Below are 24,487 nucleotides of genomic sequence, written 5' to 3' on the forward strand. Positions count from 1 at the left end.
AATTTTTTGACTGCTGCATGTCCCATGGAATTGATGTGCCATCAACTATTTAAGGAGTTCTCTTAAATAGTAATATTTAGGTTGATCTTCTTTATTTCCTATTACAAATAATGTCCCTGTGCACATCTTGGTACACACCACTTTTTGGATCTCTTGGCATGTTTTTATGTGATAAGAGACCTAGAGATAAACAGGGAATCAGTATTTTTCACATTGAAAAATATTTCCTGATTTGCCTTCAAAGAGTGTATATATTTACATATATAATATATGTATACATATAATCACATATATACATATGTATATACATACACATATAGTGTATAATAGATATATATATATACATAATCTTTGAAGGCAAATCAGGAAATGTTATATATTTTTAAATTGTATCTTTATTTTCACATATTATGTTTCTCCTAGTGTTTGTCAGTATTTAATTTTTTGTTGATCTGATGTGTAATGAAATGTTGTGTTTTGTTTGCTTGGTCATTGATGAGGCTTTTTTTCAATAATTTTAATTATTTTTTCTGATAGTTTGGAGTCCTCTGCATATTACTCTATTGTTTACATTTTTCATAAAGAGCTTGTAAAATCTCATATTGAATTATGTTATAGTTTAGTAATTCTTCAGTTTATTCTTTTGGATTATGTAGACAATCATATTATCTGCAAATAATAAAAGCTTTTTTCTTTTCTTTCCCAATGTTTATGACTCCTATTTATTTTTCTACCTTAGTATATTAGCTATGAATTCTGTTATAGCATTTTTGTGCTACTGAGAACGTACAATTTTCCCTTTGTGCTTGACTTAAGTGGGATGTTTTAAGTATTTCGCCTTTAAGTTTTCTTCCATAAATTGGTAGATAATGTTTAAGTTAAGGAAGCTTCTTTCTCTTCCTAAGAACAAAAATTAAACAGTAGTAAAAGCATTTTGGGGTGTATTTATTGAAAAGATTGGGTGATTTTTATCTTTAATTACTTAATATACTGTATTAAATTACAGGTTAAAAACAATATAATTTGAAAATAATACAATATTAACCATTTAGTATACTCCAGGGATTGTTCTAAATGAATTTTTTGTTTTAATTAATTTTAATTTTACAACCCTTTGAGATGAAGCAACAGTTAAAATGTAGAGGCATTAGGATACTTTAATGTTGAAACATCTATTTCTTCCTGGAATAAATGTTCCTTGGTCATGGTGCCTTTTAAAAAGTTTATCTTTGATGTGATCGCTCAGTAGTTCATATAGGTTTTTTTGCTTATGTTATATTTGGGATCAATTTATATTCTCTCTTCTGGCTTGTTTTGGTAAGAAAATGTTTGCTTTTTCTAAACTTAATGTATACAGGTTAATTTTATAATCAGAAAATAAATTTTAATGTTATTTAAAATACTGTGCATTAATGTTTACTCTGAAAAAGAGTTGTGGAAGTATGGGAGACAGAGGAAGCTAGAGTCAGATTGACCAGTAAGCAGGGCACTACAATAGTCCTTACACTAGATGACAGAGTTTCTAAAAGCAGTGACACTGCGAATGGAAAGGAGGAAGGAATGGCAAAGAGTTGTTTATATAATAGAATTAACATTAACTCATTAAACATTTAATAAATTCTTACTACGTTTCAAGCACTAGTCACTCTTATTGTCGTGAAGCTAAAAGTTTAATGGAGAACTTGACAAACAAATAAATTGTTACAAAATACAATTGCTTTTTTATATTGTAAGTAAATTATACCATATCCTGGAGTGATTTACTGAAAAGTAAATACTTGAATTTGGCAATTTGCCCTGGATGGTTTTTCTCAGTGATTAGAGCCCTCAGACCTAAGGATTGTGGGTTCAATTCCAGGTCAAGGGCACATACCTTGGTTGCAGATTCTACAGTCCCAGTAGGGGTCTGTGGCCGAGGCAACCAATTGATGTGTCTCTCTCCCTCCCTCTCCTCCCTTTTTCTCCCTCCTCCCTCCCTTCCACTATCTCTAGAAATCAATGGAAAAAATATCCTCAGGTGAGGATTAAAAGTGAATAAAGAATTTGTACATTAGGAAAAAGATGAGTATGTGATGTTAGTAACACCTATACGTAAATTATTTCAAATTTATGAATATTTATACAGAAGTATTTTAAGGTATTATTCTGAAGTGAGAATGATATGATATAAGGATCATTGTTATGTACAGAAAAGGAAGAGAAGATGTTGATAGAAGGTAGGAAAGATTGGAAGTATAGGAGGTATCAGTTTATGGAAACTTCTTTTAAAACATTACATTGTTGCCAAAACCGGTTTGGCTCTGTGAATAGAGCGTCGGCCTGTGGACTGAAAGGTCCCGGGTTCGATTCTGGTCAAGGGCATGTACCTAGGTTGCGGGCACATACCCAGTAGAAGATGTGCAGGAGGCAGCTGATCGATGTTTCTCTCTCATCGATGTTTCTGACTATCTCTCCCCTTTCCTCTCTGTAAAAAATCAATAAAAAATATATGTAAAAAAAAACAAAAACAAAACAAAACAAAACAAAAACATTACATTGTAACTTACTGTGATGTACCTGGGGACTTACTAGGGAGCAAGTTGATAAGCTCTAGCTTTTGTGAACAACAAATTCTTAGGCTTTTAATTTTGTTATTATTGTTCAATAATAGAGAGAATACTAGTCCCTTAGCAACTACTTAGGAAATTGAGGCTAGATCAAAGCATATGTAAAATATGTATAATAACACATTCCTTGGACTTAATAGTTTCTAACCATTTAAAGTATAATAAAATGGTACACTGATTTGTTTAACGTCTAAAAATGCAGAAATAGGGACATTCTATTTCCAATGTAATTTCAGATTCTGCTTTTGACTTTGAATAAGAAATCAGCTATGGTATCATTATTTTCCTGCTTCATAGAACTTAATGAGCTTTTAAAAATAATTTAGCAAATGGCAAAGCCATACAGTGTTAAATAGTAATTTCTGTGTGTTTCCACACATTTTGTGTAGCTGCTTTTCTCTGAAGAATCCAAACATTTACACTATTATGCCAATACTTCAGCCTTATAGGGAAACACCTTGGGTTGAAGTTTCTGCACGTGATGAGGGACATTGTGTAGTCAAAGCAGACTGGCAGTCAAAATCCAGGTAGCGGAGCAAATTGGCAGTGCCATAAAGTGTTGGATCAATCTGGTGGAGGTAGACAGTGCCCCGAATTGTTACTCTGATTACATTGCAATCGTTGGTGCAATGGCTTCATCCCTGTTGGTATTTCTAATTTTTGCTGTAGTGATGCAATGATCCTGTTATTTTTCTCATTCCGAAATGACCTGAAATAGCTTTATAGGCATTTAGTATGAAAATGCAGACTTTTGGAATGTAAGGGTTTTTTGCACATGACTTTAGGAGACTTTGTGGTGTCTGTGTCAGCCAGGATTATTTTTACCCATTCTTCTCCATTCTGTTACTTAAGAAACAAAGAGAAGTTATTGGATGTAAGACCATGCTTTTTTCAATTGAAGCCTTCTTTATCATGCCTTGTGCAAAAATGCAGATATCCCAATTTGACTATTCTCTTTGCTTTCCCCCCCAGAGTCATTTATTTATTCAATTAATATTTTATTGCACAACTATTTTATCTCAGTGTTAAGCTAAGTGCTTTTGATTTCAGATGAGAAAGGCCTTCGCTTGTGTTGTTTACATTCTAATAGAGTAAAGAGACTGAAAACAAGTAAAAGACACATCTAATAATTGCAAGGTTGTGAGTGTCTCAAAGAAACATTACAACCTGATGTGAAGGACAGGGGACAACAGGATCAAGTGACCGGTTTAGCTACTGGGGTCAGGATTTAGTCTATGAGGTGATGACATTTGATGTGGAATTAAAAGAATGAGAAGAGATGAAAAGACCTGGAGGGAAAACGTGGTAGGCAGAAGAAACAGCAAGCAAAAGCATGCTATTTGATTGATGATGGTGTCAAATTATATATAAAGTGGCAAGTTCAAGATCTAAATCTTTGTCTCTTACCCAAAATGTTAGTGAATGCATATGCTCTCGTATTGGTGCTATAGCAATGAGTGGTCTAGGAGGTGGTGGCCTCATGTGGTGTTTGCCTTTTAGGTTCATTTCCCCTTTTGAGATTCTGTGTGCTAAAGTTTTTCCAATTCATTGGCTAAAATATCAAGAAGTAAAGAAGCTCCTATAGTAGCTTCACCACCCAATTCTTATGTCATCCTCTATGTGTAATAGAAAATAACTTGTAGGGTCATGCAAATCAAGCAACATCACTTCAGCCCTTCTTTAAGCCTCTCCTTATTATCCACCTAGAACTTATCAAGAGAATGTGAAAGATGGCTGCCTAAGGTTTAGAGGTAGCATATGCTATAGCACTTCAATTTTTAGTGCAATGGAATAATTAAATTGGTGTCTTTCATGGCAATGTTCAAATATAAGAGTACCTAAAATATAGAGATGCACAAATATGAACACCATTGCTTTGCAGGGAGCCAACCATATGACTGGTATAAACAAATCATTGTTCATTTATTGATCTGTAATTGATCTGTCTGCACAGCGAAAACCAATGCTATTCAAATCCATTGTCCATACTGAAAATATATATACTTGATTATAAAAATCAATGAACATTACTTTTCCTAACAATAAGTTGAATATAAACAAAAATTCTTATTAATAAAATAGTCTTGTAAGAGACTTGCCTTCACAATTCTATGTAAAATAGATGAAAGCAACCATATGTTCTATCATAATTGGGTTAGAGGCTATATCATTTTAGATTTATAGGACTGTTAATGGCATACCTTAAAAGTTGCAATGATTATTTGAACAATAGTACATAATGCATTGTTTAAAGTTCTTGGTGATGAGCGACTTTTTTTTTCAAATGTACAAAAGTAAATTTTCATCTGTTTTAAGAGAATCTCCACCTTCATTTTAAAAAATGTGCATTTACTTTTAGTCTTTTATCTTTTTTTATTCTCCCTACTCCTCCCAACTTTCTCTTGATTTCTTTCTTTTCCGTTGGGTCCATTGAATTCCTTTCAATTCCTTCATTTTCATTTTCTTTCATTTAATCTTATCTACAACCAGCTGGCTGTGTCATAAATTCAGGGGAGAGTTGGTTAATCAGGAACATGTTATTTCCCCTGGGTTGCCCAGCTTTGTGTATTCCTCTGGATTTCTCTAATGAAGACGAAAGATATTGTGATGGGCACAATGGGGTCTCTTCCATTAATTCTATTGTCTGCCCATTCATTCCACAAACATCCCCTCTGTCAAATCAGAAGAGAGAACATAGGAAACAAGACCAGCTCAGGTGGAAATTAGAACCCTTTTACCACAATCCTGATGGGTGTTTTCTTCAGGTGAAAAGTATATACACTGCCTAACCTCCTTGAATCATTATTCTTGTGGGCTACTTCCTTGATTCTTAGTTCCAACTTTGCTTTTAGACAGTGACTATTGGATCCTCCTTAGATCCACAGTCCAAAGAACCTGGCGGAAGGGCAGACCCAGTCCACTCCTAAACCTAAACCCAAACCCAGGTTGCAGAACTTTGGAGGTATATGGTTGTCAGGTCTCCCCTTGGTCAGAAAATGTTTCTTTTAAACGTACATGGTATATGTAGTAATCATTATCACCTAAATTGCCCTTATTGGCTGATTATTCCTTTTTTTAATTGCAGGGAGAAGACAGAAATTCTCATTGTGCCCTTTGCACACCTATATTTTTATTCACTCTTTTCATTCTGGTTAAATCTAAGGATAAAGACAAACAAAAATATGGTAGTCAGATGGCTACATCTAAGTCAGCTGCTTCCACTGTAAAATATATACTATTTTTTTCCCTAACCAGTTTGGCTCAGTGGATAGAGCGTGGCCTGTGGACTCAAGGGTCCCAGGTTCAATTCCGGTCAAGGGCATGTACCTTGGTTGTGGGCACATCCCCAGTAGGGGGTGTGCAGGAGGCAGCTGATCGTTGTTTCTCTCTCATCAATGTTTCTAACTCTCTATCCCTATCCCTTCCTCTCTATAAAAAATCAATAAAATATATATATTTTTTAAAAAAATATATATGCTATTTTTGTGTGTTCTTTTGCTAGGTATTAGGAATTGGATATTTCTGAAATATTTATAACTTTACTTATAAATTACAAAGGGATAATAATCATTATAAAAATCAAATAATATGTAAATGTTTTATAAAATATCTGATTTTAGATGGTTGTCTAATAATTTATAAGGTAAAATATCCTTAATTTCTTTTGCACTCAGAAGAACTTTCTAACAGTTTCACCTTCCAAATACGAAAGCTATTCTTAAGGTAATGAATGTCTGTCACAGAAAGTATTGGGGAGAATTGGCATGATAATGCTTCATGGGTAATGAGTAAGGAAGCCTCCATTAAATAGCAGCCTGGACTAGAAGTCCAAGTTGTTTTCTTCTGCAGTTTCTAGAACTAAAAATAATGTTTATTAATACATGTGTTCATCAGAGAAGTAACCTCAGATTCATATACTACATGTTGAAAGGTGATGTGAATGCCTCTAAGGCTACTATTTCCCTGATGTTATCAAGAGATAGGAGAGGCTGATTCGGTGCTTTGGGGGAAATAGATCATGGATAGTTGAAATGATAGTTCTGCAGACAGCAAGAGATGTGCAATGGTTTTTTTTTCTTCTTCTTACAGGTGACCTAAAACAGGTAGCGCGTTTTCTATGGATTGCCTTTTGTATTTTCTGCATAGTAATAAGGGAGTTCATTCAGCCTCTCTTTTACAGAAGGAACATTTTGAGATAGAATATATGGGCTGTCAGGCCTGTGGGAGGCTGCTGAGTCACATATGATTCACAGATCTGGCTTCAGAAATCTTCAGAATTTCTCTTTACAATACAGGGTGGTCTGTTTTAAAACCGCCTGTTGAAACCCACATTGGGATGTGCTCTAAATGGTGCACTTAGCAACAGCGACAGAATGACTATTAATGAAAAAAAAATTTAAAGCCTGCAACGATTCCTTCAGAATGCTGATGTGTAATTTATGTTACTGGCTGCTTCATGATTTCTTCATATTTCATAAAGATGATGAGTTACATGGGCATTATAGCAGGGCCCTCTAGCCAAAGTACCGTCTCCTTTTCACTAGGGCTCATGAAATGCATCTTACCTATTTCTAAAATGACAGAATGAGATCAGTTTCTTTCTAATTGCAGGAGAATTAGTTCAAATGTGGAAGATGTAAACATCAACACAAATGAGCCTTTCTACTAGGAGATTGACCACTATATTTTAAAGTGTTTATTTCATATTTTATATAAATAATTTAAATTCTAGTAACCATCTTATTATTTGCTTCCTAATAAGGAAAATATGCCTAAGACTTCGATTTTTTAAATTTCTTTTTTGTTTGTAATAGCAAATCAATCATCTGATGTTAGTTATTTAATTATTACTTTATTTTATTTTTTTTAAAAAGCCTTGTAAGTTACTGTACACACATGATCATGCTTTACAGCATTTTTAAAAAATATATTTTTATTGATTTCAGAGAGGAAGGGAGAGGGAGAGAGATAGAAACATCAGTGATGAGAGAGAATCATGATCGGCTGCCTCCTGCATGCCCCATACTGGGGATCGAGCCCACAACCTGGGCACATGCCCTGACCAGGAATCATACCGTGACCTCCTGGTTCATAGGTTGACGCTAGCTGGGCTACAGCATTTTTTAAATTTACTGAGAGTATGACACAGATGCTTCAGTTGGAATTATCTACATAAAGTGCTTTTTCCCTTTGATATATTTTTCTATTTAATTGCCTAGATTTTCACCTACCTTTCACTTAGAATTCATAAAAGGTCATGATTTTATAAAATTGTTATTGAAACAGCAGCCAATCATGTGAAATCTTGATTCAAATACAAATGTTTGACATTGTTATCAAGAAATAATTAAAGCTGAGTTCTTTTCCTGTATTCCGTTGACATTTATATAAACCTTTCACCAAAGCTTCACATTCTTCACAAGTAATTATTGGATAGTGCTAAAATTGTAATTTTGTCACCATTTGATAAGCATCCATTTATTTTTAAACACAATTCTCATTGTTAATTTCACTGCATTAATGATTTTTTTTAAAGTTTAGCCTTGTGTTCCTGTTGAGCAGGCCAGGAAAGGGCGCTACTGTAATTCCTGTCTGAGAAGCAATCTTTGCCTGGACTGCTTGGTGCACTCAGACCATGGGGCGGGGGTGAGGGAGGCACAAGGGCAGTGAATGTGCAGCTCAGGCACAGGGTCAAGGAGAACCACGAGTCTGAGGGGACAAAGAGGCTGAAAGCAATTAAAAGGTGATATATTTTCTGAGCTGTAAGATATTTACTATCTCATTTTTAAAGGTTTCATTTCATCTTTTCGAGAATTCTGTGCTTAATACTCAAGGAATAAATGTATTGGAGACAGGCTCTCCTTATAATATTCCTTTCTAAAGGTCTTCAGGAAGAGAGTTATTGTTTTTCTAATTTGCAGGTTAATGCATTTGCATCGACGGCTTTTTGATTGTTCAATAAACTCTGTTCTGAAACAGCTGTGAGACAAATGACACCGTGGGCTGTCTATACAGGGAGCACCGCAGAAGTGGGGCCAGGCTGTTACATTGGTGCATTTGTTTGTGTATCCGACCCTGCATCAGGAACACAATGAGGGCCAGCTGAAACAGTCATCTTTTCTGTTGATATTTGAAAGATTTAATGTTGCTTTTAGAATATTACATATTTAAAACACATCAGGGCTGACTGTACATCTAACCTGCTACTTTATGTCGTGTGTGTGCATGCTGTGAATAATATGAGGGTCATTTGCCGTGCACCTAAAACTGAGGATGTCTTGTTATGCTAACGAAAGGCATACAATTTATGGTTTTGTAATAAAATAAACAGTTCTTATTTGCTTGCTAATATTGATGGGAAAAATTCAATTTGAAGAAAGATTACAGCATCAAAGAAATATGTGCATATTTCCAAAAAGACCTTTTTAGGGAAGGAAATGTCTGGGTTTTATCAATTACTTACATTTTTATTTTCTAATTATAACTTACTTTTTTCTCTTGCCATGTAAACATATAAGACTTTTGTAATTGTCATTTGTTCCCTTTACACAATAGCAGACTTAGAACCCAGCGAGATGCTATGCTGTGACATAAAAATACATACCACAAGACATTTGAAATTTGTGATGAGAGGAGAGTTGAGGATGGCTGTCTGGTGGCTTAATGCTGGAAAGCACCAGGCTGTGTTTCAGATCGCCGCATCGATTAGCATTTATTAATGTATGTGCTCTATTGTCTTCTAAAGGCAAATGGTTAACTCTCCCACTTACTAACTCTGTGATCTTAGGCAAGTCCTGTAACCTCTGTAATTCAGTTTCCTCATAATACTATGTGCCTCAGTAGATTTTTGTGAGAATTAGTTTGTTCATATAACATGTTTAGAACATCTCCTGGCACAAGGTACTTAAGTAAGTGTTATCTGTTTATTGAGCATCCACTTTATGTTCAGAACTATGCTGGGTCCTCTCAGAATACAGAACTGTAAGCTGTGGTCCATACACTCGGGGAAATTAAGTATTATTGGAGAAAAATAATTCTAGCGTAAGACAGTATATCCATATGAGTGACATTTTGTAAGACAGGCAATATGTATCTTAAGAATTTAGGGAAAGGAAACGTTTTTAAGGATTCGAGGTCAGATTGTCCAGAAGAAAAAGGACCTGAGGCACAGACTTAAAGGGTGATTTTCAGGAACTGCAGAGACTTAGAGAGGCAACGTCAGGCTAGTAGGAAACATGATAACGTGACAAAATTGACATGTTGCTGAAACAGTTAAAATGGTTTGGCTGCAGATACTGATCCATGTGGGGAAGTGGATTGGCCATTTAAATCAGAATCTAAACAAGCATTATAATATTTTGCAGTATTGAAAATATTATGCAAGCTCAGTTAATAATTCAGAGAAGGAAATGAGGAATTTTTAATCATGACATTAAATAACACTGACACACATGAATTAGGCTAAAATAAATTTTGTGAACAATCTGCAGTGAGTGAAAAAATATAGATAAACATTGAAAGGGAAGACCTTCAATAAAGTGAATGGAGGTTTTGTAATGAGCAATTAGAAATTCAGCTCATGCGGTTCATAGACACACCAGCAGCAGATTGTGTGGCCATGTGGGACACCTCCCTTGGCACCAGGCCACAGGGGGACTGTGCTGGAGGTTGTAACTACCTCTGATGTGGAAGGTAAAGAACAAAGCTCTCAGAGCCTCGAGGGATCAAATCCCTGTATGAGAACCATCCCCCTCCGGCTAATCTGTGCAACTACATGAATATCAACCCTGCATGTATTGCTCATTTGTTGTCTTGGAAGCTGAAAGCCTACGCTGAGGCAAAAGATATCAACTAAATAAAGAAGCAACGAAAAATGCTTGGATAAAACAAAACTTAATCCAAGATGGTGGAAAAGTAGATCTCATAAAGAAGCTTTGTGGGGTTTTTTTGTTTGTTTTTATATACATTTTATTGATTGTTTACAGAGAGGAAGGGAGAGGGATAGAGAGTTAGAAACATCGATGAGAGAGAAACATCGATCAGCTGCCTCCTGCACACTCCCTACTGGGGATGTGCCCACAACCAAGGTACATGCCCTTGACCGGAATCAAACCTGGGACCCTTGAGTCCGCAGGCTGATGCTCTATCCACTGAGCCAAACCGGTTAGGGCAAAAAGCTTTGTTTTTTGAGAATGATGAGTGTGTATATTTGTAAAGTGGATTAAACACACACACACACACACACACACACACACACACACACACACACACTCACCAGCAAAGGATAAAGACAGAGGAACATGAACAACTTACGAATCCGATTTTAGTGATAAAGCCTTTTTTCCTACTCCTCGAGCATTTTACCTTTACACTGTAATTAGCAAAAACCAGATCCCTTTTAACATTGCTTACAAGATTGACTCTAGGCACAAATGGAATACTAAAGCATTTCACAAGTCAAAATAGCTTTCTAAAAACAGTTTATTGAAAATGGCTTAAATTGTTAATAATTTTAAGAACTAACATTTCTGGCATGACATCCAGCTCACAAACAATCCTAGATTGAATGTAATATCAAGCACTCTTTTACACACACACACACACACACACACACACAATTGTATTTCATAATAAAGTTATCCATGTTATAAGAATTGCACAGTTATCAAATAGTGTGTCTAGTTTATCTGAATCTTTGGCTTACTTATATAATTTTTACTCAAATATGGGAACACTGTGGGTGGTTTATTATATAACAAAAATAGGAGCAGTTTGGCATTGGTGGGATATTTATAGCAAGTGGAACACTTGAAATATATGAACTTATTACTTCAAAATTATGAACAAGCTGCTTATATATGAACACAATTGAAATGGTCAGTTGGTTAGAGCTTTTGATATTTATTTTTTCCAAGATCCACGGGCATAGCTATGTGTATTTCCTTGGATTAAAAATAAAATGATTTTTTAAAACAGTGGCATAGGCAGAGCATTGCCTTAGAACAAACGCTGCAAAGACTTCTCACTCTCCCACTCCTCCTCTAAGTCCCTTACTGTAACAGCCTTCTTCCTTTCCCTTTGCTCTTCTCTGTGTCTCCCATTTATTTATTTTTTGGCTCTGGTATCTATGATAATTGCTAGTTGGATAATTCAAGAAGGGTGTCGAAGGAAGATGTCTGCTTTTAATACTCTCTCCTTCCTAATAGCAGTAGATCCAGACACATTCGTCTCTATTTCAGAGAATGTACCACATCGAATATAGGAAGGAAGGACAGTTAGGTAACAATCCTTAGCTATTACTTTTTGGCTCCATTCTTCCAACAAAGAAAATCTCTTTGTAGCATTTAAAACAATTAAACAGATAACTGTGCAGACTTGACACTTTGTACTCCACTGTTATACTTTTCAATAGATTAAATTGGGTATAATTTGTGCTGTTCTGAATTTGCTCTTCCTCAAGTGCATGCAAAATGAAATCGATTACCATAATTCTTTTTAAAAAAAGTTTTCCGAACTAGGTACTACTCTTTTAAAAGCCATTTTACAGGCAAATCCAACCTGGAAAGGAACAATAATTACCTGCCAAATATTTTTAATTAAATTTTCGTGAAAACTTGAATATTTTATATATTTGCTTTTAAATTTGTGCTGTTTCTGTACCATAAAGTGAAGCAGATGATATAAAAGATGATCTTAATTATTTAATAAAATATTTGCTTCGATATTTAAAGATCTCAGTGAATTCTCCAAACTACATTGAGTCTACAGTCATTTTCATACAATTGGAAACACTCTGCTAGTTGATTCTGTAATGAGTTATTGTAGGGGCAGAGACAGATTACAAGATAATTTTTTCCTATGACATTCAATATCCACTTGACGGATTTGGAATTATAAGTTAGGTACTCTAGAGATTTACTAATTCCTGTAGAGTATTAAGTTGCATTTTGAAAATATGCTACTTGTTGAAAAATAGGGCCTGTTAACAGATGCATGGGACCAGCAGTTCTTTAGTTCTTTTTTTTTCTGATGTGGATTATGGGGAGAAGAGGGAATTAGTAAATGAATCACTTACTCAACTTAAATAAATATAATTGTGCTTAAAAATCAATAATGCAATTTTATTTCAATATATTTTCTGTTTATTCAATAACTACTCATCTGCCTACTATATGCAAAACACTTTAATAAAAATATTGAGGATTCAGTGACAAATAAGTATAAATGTATATCCACCTAATCATGAAAATATACAGGAAAATAAGCATAAAGCCAATTAAAGTGCTTTGGAGTTTAGTGGATAGAAGAGAATCTTTTTTAGTTTGGCAATTTATCAAAGGTGATATCAGAGTAGTTGTGGAATTTATTCATAATGAAGGTAGAAAATTAATTTCAGGGACAGGCTGAAGTAAATAAGAGGATAGAAAGCTAGGTTGGTTAAGTTTTTTAAACTTTAATTTTTGTGAGACTTTCTGACCTTTCTTCATGTGAGAGTTACACACCCCCCTCCCCAACCACCCATACCTGGAGGGAAAGCAGTGTCCTTATCTACAAAGATCCGGGACAGATAAAGGATCAGGCATGAACAGCCTTTATTAAGTTTCCCGCAGTTTACTATGCACAGCTCATACTCTTTGACCTGTCATATCTTTCCATTCTTTATCAAATCTAGCATAAGAACTCTCAGGTTTAACCATTTCTTTGTGTTTTTATTTCCTTGGGAAGGCTCCCATGTCATGTAAAACACCTTCTGGAGTGCTAGGTTGGTTTCTTATTACATGAAAAGGCTCTATATCCTCTCCAACTTTCTCCAAAATTTTATAGTATATTCTGGAGACAGTCATTGAAATAGTGCTCAGTGATTATAAATATGTGCTTGACAATTTACCTAGAAATAGAAAGACACATATGTATATTTTCCCTTGGGTAATTTTTTACTTTTATGATGAGTGGGATCTTTGCATATTTCCTAGTCATTATATTCTTCTAACTTCAGGTTTGGGAGTCAGAGTGCTTATGTCTTTTAGGAAAACCAGGCAACATGTCATATCTATAAAAAATGATCCTTGCTCCTATAAAGTGTTCTTGATAGCTTGTCAGTGGGGCAGAGAAGACTGGAAGAGTCCTGGATTGCTTTTCAGCCAAAACAGGTTCACCTCAATGAACAATGGCAGTGACAGTACACTCAGGTGTCAAGTTAGAATCAAAGTTTTAGACCATTTAGCATAAGTCAAAATTCAGGCATGAGTTAAGTTGATGTCTTTACATATATATTATTTGTCTCTTGGTTTCCCAGCAAAAGGGATGTATAAGATGTATAACAGTTTTTATTATTTGTCAATGTTGGGAATTATACTTGAGAAGAGATGATTCATTTTCCATGGGTCTTAGGACTTGTTCAGTAACTGCTTGGAGAAAGAGGTTGTCTGATCTGAATTAGAAAATGGTGTCAATGTTCTTTGCTCCTACCAGTTTCCTACTGTAACCTATTGTTTTAAATGTTAAAATGGGAACAAATATCTTTATCTAATAGTAGTAATAAGAATATTAGTATTTATAATATGTTTCAAATATATGCACCAGCTCATAAGCAGCACAAAGTCTAATATTAGAATAATGTGGTGATGCATCATTCATTTTAATGAATCTATAAATTTCTCTCCACTTTGTACTCTCCTCCCATTTATTTATTTTTTTTGTTTCTTGATATTGATTTATCTTCTTTGTATCAATTTCATACAGCATGGTTCAATAAATATTCCTTCTTATTTTCATTTGTGTGAAAGTATCCCTAGCATTTATCTATTTCATTTGCTAACTAATGTGTTGCACATGTAATCAAGCCTCTGTGTTTTCCTCTAAGGCAGTGGTCGGCAAACTCATTAGTCAACAGAGCCAAATGTCAACAGTACAGCGATTGAAATTTCTTTTGAGAGCCAAATTTTTTAAACTTAAACTATATAGGTAGGTACATTGTTATTAACTTAATTAGGGTACTCCTAAGGCTTAGGAAGAGCCACACTCAAGGGGCCAAAGAGCCGCATGTGGCTCTCGAGCCACAGTTTGCCGACCACAGCTCTAAGGCATTTCATTCTTTTTATGACTGACTTTCAAGTTTTGCTTCTTCCCCTTTAGTTTATCAGCTCATTATTCTTTTATGTGTTCTCCTACACCTCATTTAAATCCATTTTTCATGTTATACTTCTTTCCATGTTTAATTTCTTATTCTGTCACACTTAAGTTTATTTGAAAAAAATGGCTGCCTTATAGTAGTATTGAAACTCTTATCTATCTGAAGAAAAGAAGATTAATATGGTTAAATACCCATGATCCCAGCACTTATGAAATACAAAGTTCACTTTCCTTTATAAAATAGCAAGTTATAAAACATTTATTGTTAATAAAATTTAAAGAAGTGGGGTAAATAAGATACTTATAATGGCATAGGACTATTTATTGTATGACCTCAGGAAAAGAAAAGATACATAAAGTTTACATAGCATGCTTTCAACCATGTGAGGTAATTTAAAAAGACTAAATGGGAATACATGAAATGTTAGGAGTGGTTATCACTGGGTAATTAAATTAGGAGACATTTAAAATATTTCTCATTTTCTTGTATTTTAAAAAATGTTCTACACTTAGCACGCCCTTAGTATTATATCCAGAAGACTTGTGAGCTAAAGAATAAGGCTTAGTTTAGAATATTTTATTTACTAATTTTAAATGGAATTTTCATAAAAATTAAGCAAATTTATCCACATATTGGACATGACAATCATGTCATTTTTCTTTCTTTTATCTGGGGGTATTTCAGCATTCTAAGAGGCTTTACAGTAAAGTTTTATTGGCTTTATAATTTGTAGATGGGATGGGAGGGTGGACATAATGAGAGCTGGGAGGAAGAAGAAAGATTTAAAGGCAATTTAATGAATTATCTGCATCATGACTGTAAAGTGGCTGTCTATGGCCTTCATTTACCAGAGACATGATAGAGTATTTTCTTCTCTGATTTCTGCAGGATCAAGTCATGGGTGGATAAGATGCAAGAAGACCTTGTCACACTGGCAAAAACAGCAAGTGGAGTCAATCAGCTGGTTGATGTGAGTAGAACCCAAATAAACTCAATCTTTTCTTTAATTTGAATGCAGTTCTAGCTTCTAGGAAGCTGTTTTTCTATATCATAAAGAAGATGTTTTTTGTGTGTGGATCTGGTGGTGAAATTCTGGAAGAGACCCTTGGTATTGCTTGGTATTGTGAGAAAGAAACATCATACCTAACAACTGATAATGCTTTCTCACCACACACTTTACAGTTTAAAAACAGCCCTCACATACATGATTCCATGTGTTACCCAGACTCCCCTAAAGTTTAAATTGGGATGTTACCTTTTTGTTCTCCAGACTATAGTGTATAATCTGTCATATAGTGGTGGCTTTAGGTACTGTGATGAATTCCTTTGAATGTCCTCAGTGGGAACACTTCTTCATTTTTTAATGGTAGATTTTATTTTTAAAGAGAGTTGAAAAGTGTTCACAGCCATGTCTGGAGACTAGAGTGTGTCATTGATATGGAGAGTAAAGATTTTGGTGTAAGAAAAAGAGTCACTGTAAAATATGATTTTTCTTAGGATTTATGCAATGATTATGAAAGTCACTATTAAATGATTTTTAAAGGTAATAGTATTATATAAATATTTATGTATCATCTTAGAAAGGTGATTTTTCTTGGGTAAGAACATTTTTATTGTAGGTTTTGTATTTACTAAACATTAAATGTTATTGCTTGAGTGTCTCACTTCTATTTCAATGTCAGTAATGCAACAATTTGAAAGTATTTTTGTCTTGTGACCTTAGTGATGCAATGAGGCCTTTTATTTTCCAAAAATGAGATGAAATGTATTAAAGCAGACTTATATGTATGATACATGAATACTTATGATGTGGATATTTATGTGTGAATACTTCTTTCTAGAGAAAATGGAATGTATGGTTGGTTACCATATATATTAATAGAAATTCATAAAGGAACCTTATTAATTAAGCAGATACTTAAAAAAATTATTCCAGAAACTGTGTACAAAACAATCATAGGTTTCCATCCAAGAGTATGTTGAACAAACTTAAATATCTGTGAGATGAAGATATTTGGAAATGAAAAATGTTCCTTGTGAATAACAATGATCAAATTTAGTTTAGTCAACACGTATGTCCCAGGTCCTGTGCAGGCTACAAGGGTTGACAGAGAACAGTTCCTTTCCCCAGAGAACTGACGCTCTGCTAATCTACTATGTGGGCCCGAAGATGCCTGAAAGCTCCTGGTAGCTGGTGCTGGAGGTCTGCAATGACTTATTGTGGGGAAATATATAAGAACATGAGCGTGTACAAGCTAATACGTGAGCCTCTATGAAAGTGATGGAGTTTGTGGGATGAGAAAAAAAAGAGATGCGAATTAACAGGCTCTGGTTAGAAGCTATATGAATCTTTTTATTGACAGATTGAGATTAAAAATAACTGCTCTTGGGAGCGCTCCTTCACTCCTCCTGTGCTTCTGCAGCCTCAGAAACCACTTTCTTGGCTGACCTCATTTTTACTTTTTGTGTAAATATGTGAACCTTCTCTCACTGAAGCTGCTTTTGCAGGGAATCATTATGCAACCAAAAAAGTCTCACCTGATTTCCACTATGCTTTCGCGAAGTGTAGCTGACTAAGAAGAGTGTAAAATTGTTAAATGAATAAATGGCTTTGTCTGAATATGGATAACAAAATAGAATGGAGAGGATGGAAGAAAATTCCCACACTTTTTCTGTTTATGAGGCACATACATAACTACAGTGACAGAAAAAATACAATTAAATAATTTGTTTTGTTATATGTAACAAATGAGGAGAGAGAGATAGAATTGATTATTGGGAAAATAATTTGAGTATTAGGTCACATGAAGAGCGTCATTTTGCGTAGATAAATGATCCATATGCCTCTGTGCTTTTGCCTGGAGAGATGGTTCATGTGCGGGCTTTTGGCTGTGGAAATTTAAAGCAGAGACTGGCTGAAGGATGCTATAGTGGATAGTGGACTTTGAGCTAACTACGGCCCGCGGGCCACATGCAAATACAAATATTGTATTTGTTCCCGTTTTGTTTTTTGACTTCAAAATAAGATATGTGCAGTGTGCATAGGAATTTGTTCATAGTTTTTTTTTTAAACTATAATCCGGCCCTCCAACTGTCTGAGGGACAGTGAACTGGCCCCCTGTTTAAAAAGTTTGAGGACCCCTGCAGTGGACTTTGAGCTGAGATTGGGTGTATTGGATACAGGGCGAGGAACAAAAGTTGAATAAACGAAGGGATTTAATAGGTTTCTGGATTGAAATTCAATATTATGGAAATGATGGTTCTTCCAAAAGTATTTAATGTAATTATTTTTACTGGTTTTGCAGGATAGAACTACCATTTTACCTGAATACTCATATGCAATTGTAATGAGGCAACTTAGCTAAAATAAGACATCTTTACAATTTAATGAAAATTAAAGTTATTTGCCTAACTTCTGTTAAAGATACAGCATGAATAAGGTTAAGTAGTGCTATGTCTTAATGAATTATTCCATTATCTAATCATTTATTAGAAGACAACATGTCCATTAATTGCGTATGCTCAGACGCAAAGTACATGAAATAATTGAGGGAAGAAAAGAAATAAAATTAGGGAAAAGAGACAGTAATATGTTATAATTTTGCTTAGTGAATTTAATATATTAGAACCTTTCAAATACAACTGAAAGACTTCATTTGTTTTTCATTAGTTCAAGAACTGCACTAAGCCCTTTGCATATGGTATTTTATTAATTCTCAGGACAACCTTGTAAAGTGAACATCATCATCTTTAATATGCATGAAGCATTTGCAATGTTAAATTTTGGTTCTAGGCCACACAGCTACTAAATTGAATGTACTAGTGACTCCAAAATTTTTAAAAAATATATATAGTTATGCTTTAGAGCAGTGATGGCAAACCTATGACACGCGTGTCAGAGGTGACACGCGAACTCATTTTTTGGTTGATTTTTCTTTGTTAAATGGCATTTAAATATATAAAATAAATATAAAAAATATAAGTTCTTTGTTTTACTATGGTTGCAAATATCAAAAAATTTCTATATGTGACACGGCACCAGAGTTAAGTTAGGGTATTTCAAAATGCTGACACACCGAGCTCAGAAGGTTCGCCATCACTGCCTTAGACGAAGCTGTCAAACTCGCGGCCCATGGGCTGCATGCCTTGTTTATTTGGCCCGTGTTAGCCTTTGAGTTTGACATGCTTGCATTAGACTGTAAGTTAATATTTTACCTTTTTATATTGCTTCTTGTACACTGAGTGGCCAGATTATTATGACCGGCCAGATTATTATGACTACCCCATCAGTACAATGAAGTGAATTAGTTATGCAAATAATAATAATAATAATAAAACCTTGAGAGTATTTGCTTAGGAAGTTTTCAATATTCAGTATTTTTGGAAGTGTCAATGAAGTACTAATGGGGTGGTCATAATAATCTGGCCACTCAGTGTAAATTAGAAGAAGCCAAAATTCGGCTAGCAGTTACCCACTCATGAACATTTCTATTTAAATTTATTTTTAAAAAGAAAGTATAGAAAGATATTGTAAAATGTAAATTTACATGCAGTATGTAAAATCTTCCATCATTGTTGGTATGCACAGACATGGTTTTGTGTGTATATCTATTGAAAGAATTGCTAAGAGTGGTACAGAAAATAGTTTTTCTTGATTTTGTCTTTATGGTCTTCCACTTGAAGAAAATACACTTATTCCAATTGATAGTTTTGTGATCTGCCGAGATGTTTCATCTCATGGAGTTGTTGAGATTGATGACATATCCATATATAATATTTATTGACCTGTAACCAGAACTCAAGAAAGATCATTCCCCCGTTGTATTAGTCAAGAGTATTGTATTATACTAGAGGCCTGGTGCATGAAAATTTATGCACTCAGGGGTGGGAGTCCCTCAGCCCGACCTGCGCCCTCTTACAGTCCTATAGCCCTCACGGGATGTCCTATTGATGGAGCGCTCCCAATATTCTCTCAAAGACATAAATATGAAATGTGTCTAAATATTGAGCATTCAGTTCTCTTAATTAAGTTAGTATTTACACAAGGATTTTGAGTGAAGAATTTCATTAGTAACTCAAGGGGTTCACAGACCAATGCTTTTTCTTTGACATTGTGGTCACATGATCTTATGTAAATAGAATGTTCATTTTCTAGGTGGTAGAGAGTTTAATATATTTATTTATTGGCAAAATAAGATACTCTATAGCAGAACATAATTAATCACTGGTGATTCTGAGTAGGGATTTAGCAAGATGCAGAGTCAACAGTAAGGATGGGAATCTTTTTTTCTCCTCGGGAACGCTGCTAAGTAGCTGGTGATAGTAGATTTCCTTTACCTGCTTGTCAAGTGAGATAGTAATACTCTCCCTCACAGAAACGTTGTAGGGGTAAAAGGAGTATAAAATGCAATGTGACAGCAATAATAGATGATATTAAAAAGTTAATGCTTACTTCCCTTTAAAATGTAGTTTTATATTTATATTACTTTAAAAGTAATATAATTATTTAAAAAAGTAACCTGAGTACTTTATAAAAATAATAGTATTACTTTTCAAATATAGCTTATTTATTTCATGTTTTGGTTTTGTTCAGAGTTGCCTTACACCTCCAACTAGGAAATGTTGTGACTAGTTACCGTAATAACAGGCAAATTGAGATTATTGTCATCTTAGGGAAAAATACATTACCCTCCCCCGCTAAATGAAGAGAAATCTATTGAGACTGCAGAATGTATTTCCACAGAGAGAATATGGACTCTGTTATTTTTGTGTATGTGTGTTTTGTTTCTTTTAAACAGTGGTTAGTTACATCTGTTTTCAAAGACACGAAAGAAAATGAATTCTAAAGGGGTTTCTAATCTTATGATAACTTTCAATATTTTATTAACAGGTTTTTATCGGTTCATAAACATTAATAGTGAAAGACTACTAAAATGATTTCTTTTTTTACCATACTGATCTGTTCTATTATCAATCAATAACACTTTTTAAAGTTATGCTGGTATTTGAGTGAGTTCTTATTTATTGTTTCTTCAAGTAGCAATCCTATGGCTTGGTAATACTAATTACCGGGAGAGTGATGGATAGTGGCTGTGCTCTCTTGTCTATGAGCCTCACAAAGGAGGGGAAGCTAAAAACTTATGGAAGTGATGTAGCCAAGGGTTAGCTTCGTCTTTCCAATGAAGATGAATGGCATACAAGACCATTATTCGCTACTGCACACTCTCAATATACAACATAGAGCTGCTTATATTTCTCCCCTGAAGACATCTTTAATGTCTTTATATGGAGTGCAGTGATTCTCAGCTGGGGGCAATTTTGTTCCTTAAGAGACATTTGAAACATTTATTATTGTCACAACCAGGGGTGGGGGTGGGGGTGGGGGGAGTGTTATTGGCATGTAGTGTGTAGAGGCCAAAGATGCTGCTAAACATCCTATACTGCATAGGACATTGTCCACAACAAAGAATGATCTGGTAAAAACGTTAATATTGCTGAGGTTGAAAACTTAAGAAGGACAAGAATCTGAGGCAAGAGTACATGTATGAAACTTCTTTAATGAATGTAAATTTGTAAAATTACCATCAGCATTGATAGGAAGCAATTTTTCTTTAGAGAAACCATTTGCTGCTAGATGGTTAAGCACAAATTAGACTGTGCTGCATTTTCAAGGTCTTTTGTTGGCAGTGAAATAAATTTAGATCCTTTGGGTTTAGGGTCAGTCTCAAACAGTTTGGAATTGACTACATAATTAGGTAAAAATGAACACTCTGAATTTTATAGCTTTTCATAATAGTGTCACAATTAGTTTTTCAGTCTTTATTTTCCAATAATTTCTTGTTTCATACACATTCTGATTTTCTCTCTCCCTTACTTATACACATTTATTCCCGAGTGTGGCTATAATCCATCTTTTTTATGATCAAAACCAGTATGACTTGACTTTCCTTTGAATTTTGATGGCACGATTTTCTGTCCTTCCTTATTGGCACACTGACAGTATTTGTATTGATTATTACCCTGTTTTGTGTATTTACTCTAACCTAATGACCATTTACATGTTGCATTTATGTTACATTATGTAACTGCATAGTACCTTACATAGCCTTGTTGTTTTTTAGGTTTAAAATAAATATTGGTTTTAAAATACAAGGAAGAACTTGTTACAAGCCAGCATTTCCATTCCTAGTAAAGCCTGATGCAATCACCAGTCTCAGTGTCCATTTGCTCATTGACGCCACCAGGATTATGGAGCGCCTGCTATGTGCGGGCACTATATTATGTGCTGGGCTGTACCAGTGGACAAAACAGGCAAAAATCTCTGTCTTCTTGAAATTTCTTCTCATGCTACCAACTCTGGTTTTCTCTTGCAGAGTCACATCTTCCTCATCCACTTTAAAGGATCTTTGTGATTACATTGGGCTCACCAGGACACTCCAGGATAATCTCGTTATTTTAAATTCATCTGATTAGCAAAACTTCATTACATCTGCAAACTTAATTCCACTTTGCCACGTGACATCGTATTCACAGATTCTGGGGATTCGGATGTGGATCTCGTTGGGAGGCCTTTATTGTGCCTACCATCGCCATCACTTCTGTCCCTCGGTGTCTGAATACTCTTTTCCTCCCACTAGCCTTTTCACTTCTGCTTCTGCCCTTGATCCATCCCACTGTCATCTACAGTCAGACTCTGAATGGTGCAATGTATTACTGTTTAAACAGATCTTTTGTACTTGGCTCCTATAGGCCACTGATTCAGAAGTTAGCTGCTTGCAGGTCTGATATATCCTAATACAATTAAGCAAGGGCCCAAGTCAAGGTCATGCATTAGAATAATGCTACCCATTTATAAGGAAACTCTAGAGCTCCTCTTTCATCAGGGACTGTCACAGGGGAACCTTTCCTCAGAAAGATGGCTGTGGGCGGCTGAGATCTTGACTGCTTGTGCAGGACAAGTTCTGTGGAAGGAAAGCAAATGTACAAGTATTGAGGGAAGGCGTTACCAAGTTTACATATATAAGCTGTAATCGCAGAAATTTGACTGTTTCTCTAGGAAATTTACTCATGAGCTGCCATTCTTTCTCCCAGGGGAGGAAAGTATTAGATTTAGTACATTTCAAATTGGAACTCCCTTTCAGTATTTTCTCATGTTCTTGAATTTGCTCCTTGGCATCTGGGCACAAGGGGAAACTCGTGTGAAGGAGTGTATTTGATCTTGAATGTGATTGCCTCTAAGAACTTGGTCAATCTCCTCTTCCTGCTGAGGGCTCTCTGGTGGTTTTCACCATCATCCTCCAGGGGGACCTCTGCTCCCACCGTCCATCCCTCAGTCTCAGCATTGGGCTCCCCTCTTCCTGCACCAAGGGCTGTCTCCTCGCAGACAAACTGACCCTTCATTCTCAGGGGCTTTTCTATTCCCCTACATCCTGCTGAAGCCAACGGGGATTTCGAGCAGAAGGGTATTGCGAACTCACGTTGCCTAACCATTTCACCTTCTGCTGGTCCGGACAGTAGTTTGGTCATACTTGAAGTGAAATGGGAGTAAAACTCACTCCACTCTGATATGCAAGAGCTTGAACCCCAGTGTTCCCATTAATATGATGGCTAATTGAATGCACTTTTTAGGTTTCTTAAAGTGAGTGGTAGAGAGGAGCTGCCTGAAAGTGATTGCTAATCCAGTCTTGTCCATCATCCAGAACTTGGAAGTGTATCTGGCTTTCTGTGAGCATCAGGGGTATCTGCATTAGTCTATGACATCATTCATCGTCTAAAACTAAGGCTTATGATTTCAAAAACATTTCTCTAGGTATTTTTATGAAGCAGTTATATCAATGAGTGTTGTCACCTTTTAGATATTACATTTGAGATTATTTTAAATGTATGATTCTGAAGATTATCTTGAAACTATGGACTTAATTAGAGCAGAGCGAGTTAGAAGTTTCCAATGAAAAAGGTAGGGAAACCATATTCTCTGTTGTCATTACCACAAAATTTGGTCTGTCAATGTAATACTGAAAGTACATTAAAACCAGTTAATTAAAATTGTAAGAAAGAAAGAATATACAGGCGACAAGTACTGTTTTGTCAAAGCGTGTCAAAGATAGTAGGGGGAGGACTTGAACAACAGAAAACCTAAAGCATATTTGTGCATCGGTCAGCAGGATAAAACATCCTGCCCGGGGGTGTCTTTATGGGCCGTATCCTTTTTAGCAGAAGAAATGGAAGCCAGTGTCACACTGCATGTGAGGAATCAACATGTGATTTGAATGGAGTTTGTCTGGTCACAAAATCTCCTATTATTTCCACCAAAATGTTTTTCTTTCAGAAAGGACACTGGATAAAATGCTAAAGCAGGTCATTGTTTTTTAAGGAAACAAAATACTAGAAAGAGGAAAAGATACTTCAGACTTTTTCAAATAGTCGTATGTTAACATGTGAAAGAGTATAGAAATGTGGTTTATTTTAGTGGGAGAAAAATTATAAATTTGTGTACATTAGGAAAATACATAATGTTAAAATCCATGTGAAACTTTCTACTCTGAAAATGTTTATAAAACAAAAACCAGTAGACTTTTTGAGAGCCTTCTCGATACTTTATGCAACAAAGAATATTGTAGTCTTTAAAACCAGAAGCAAGAGTTAGTTTTTCTTTTGGTGGGACAGTTAAATGGTTCAAATTCATTTTTATTACCAATAAAATATTTCAAATGTTTTATATGTAGAACAAACAGCAGGATATTTACAC

General features: G+C 35.1%; 1 protein-coding gene across 1 annotated transcript in view; it reads left to right on the top strand.

The window, feature by feature from the left end:
* The window catches only part of CACNA2D1 (calcium voltage-gated channel auxiliary subunit alpha2delta 1), a 377,680-nt gene that overhangs the window by 54,223 nt on the left and 298,970 nt on the right, over window positions 1-24,487 (top strand). Inside the window, 1 exon segment of the mRNA XM_023753781.1 lies at window positions 15,628-15,709. Coding sequence (XP_023609549.1) covers window positions 15,628-15,709 — 82 coding nt within the window.

Source organism: Myotis lucifugus, unplaced genomic scaffold, assembly GCF_000147115.1.
Source record: "Myotis lucifugus unplaced genomic scaffold, Myoluc2.0 scaffold_51, whole genome shotgun sequence".
NCBI lineage: Eukaryota > Metazoa > Chordata > Mammalia > Chiroptera > Vespertilionidae > Myotis > Myotis lucifugus.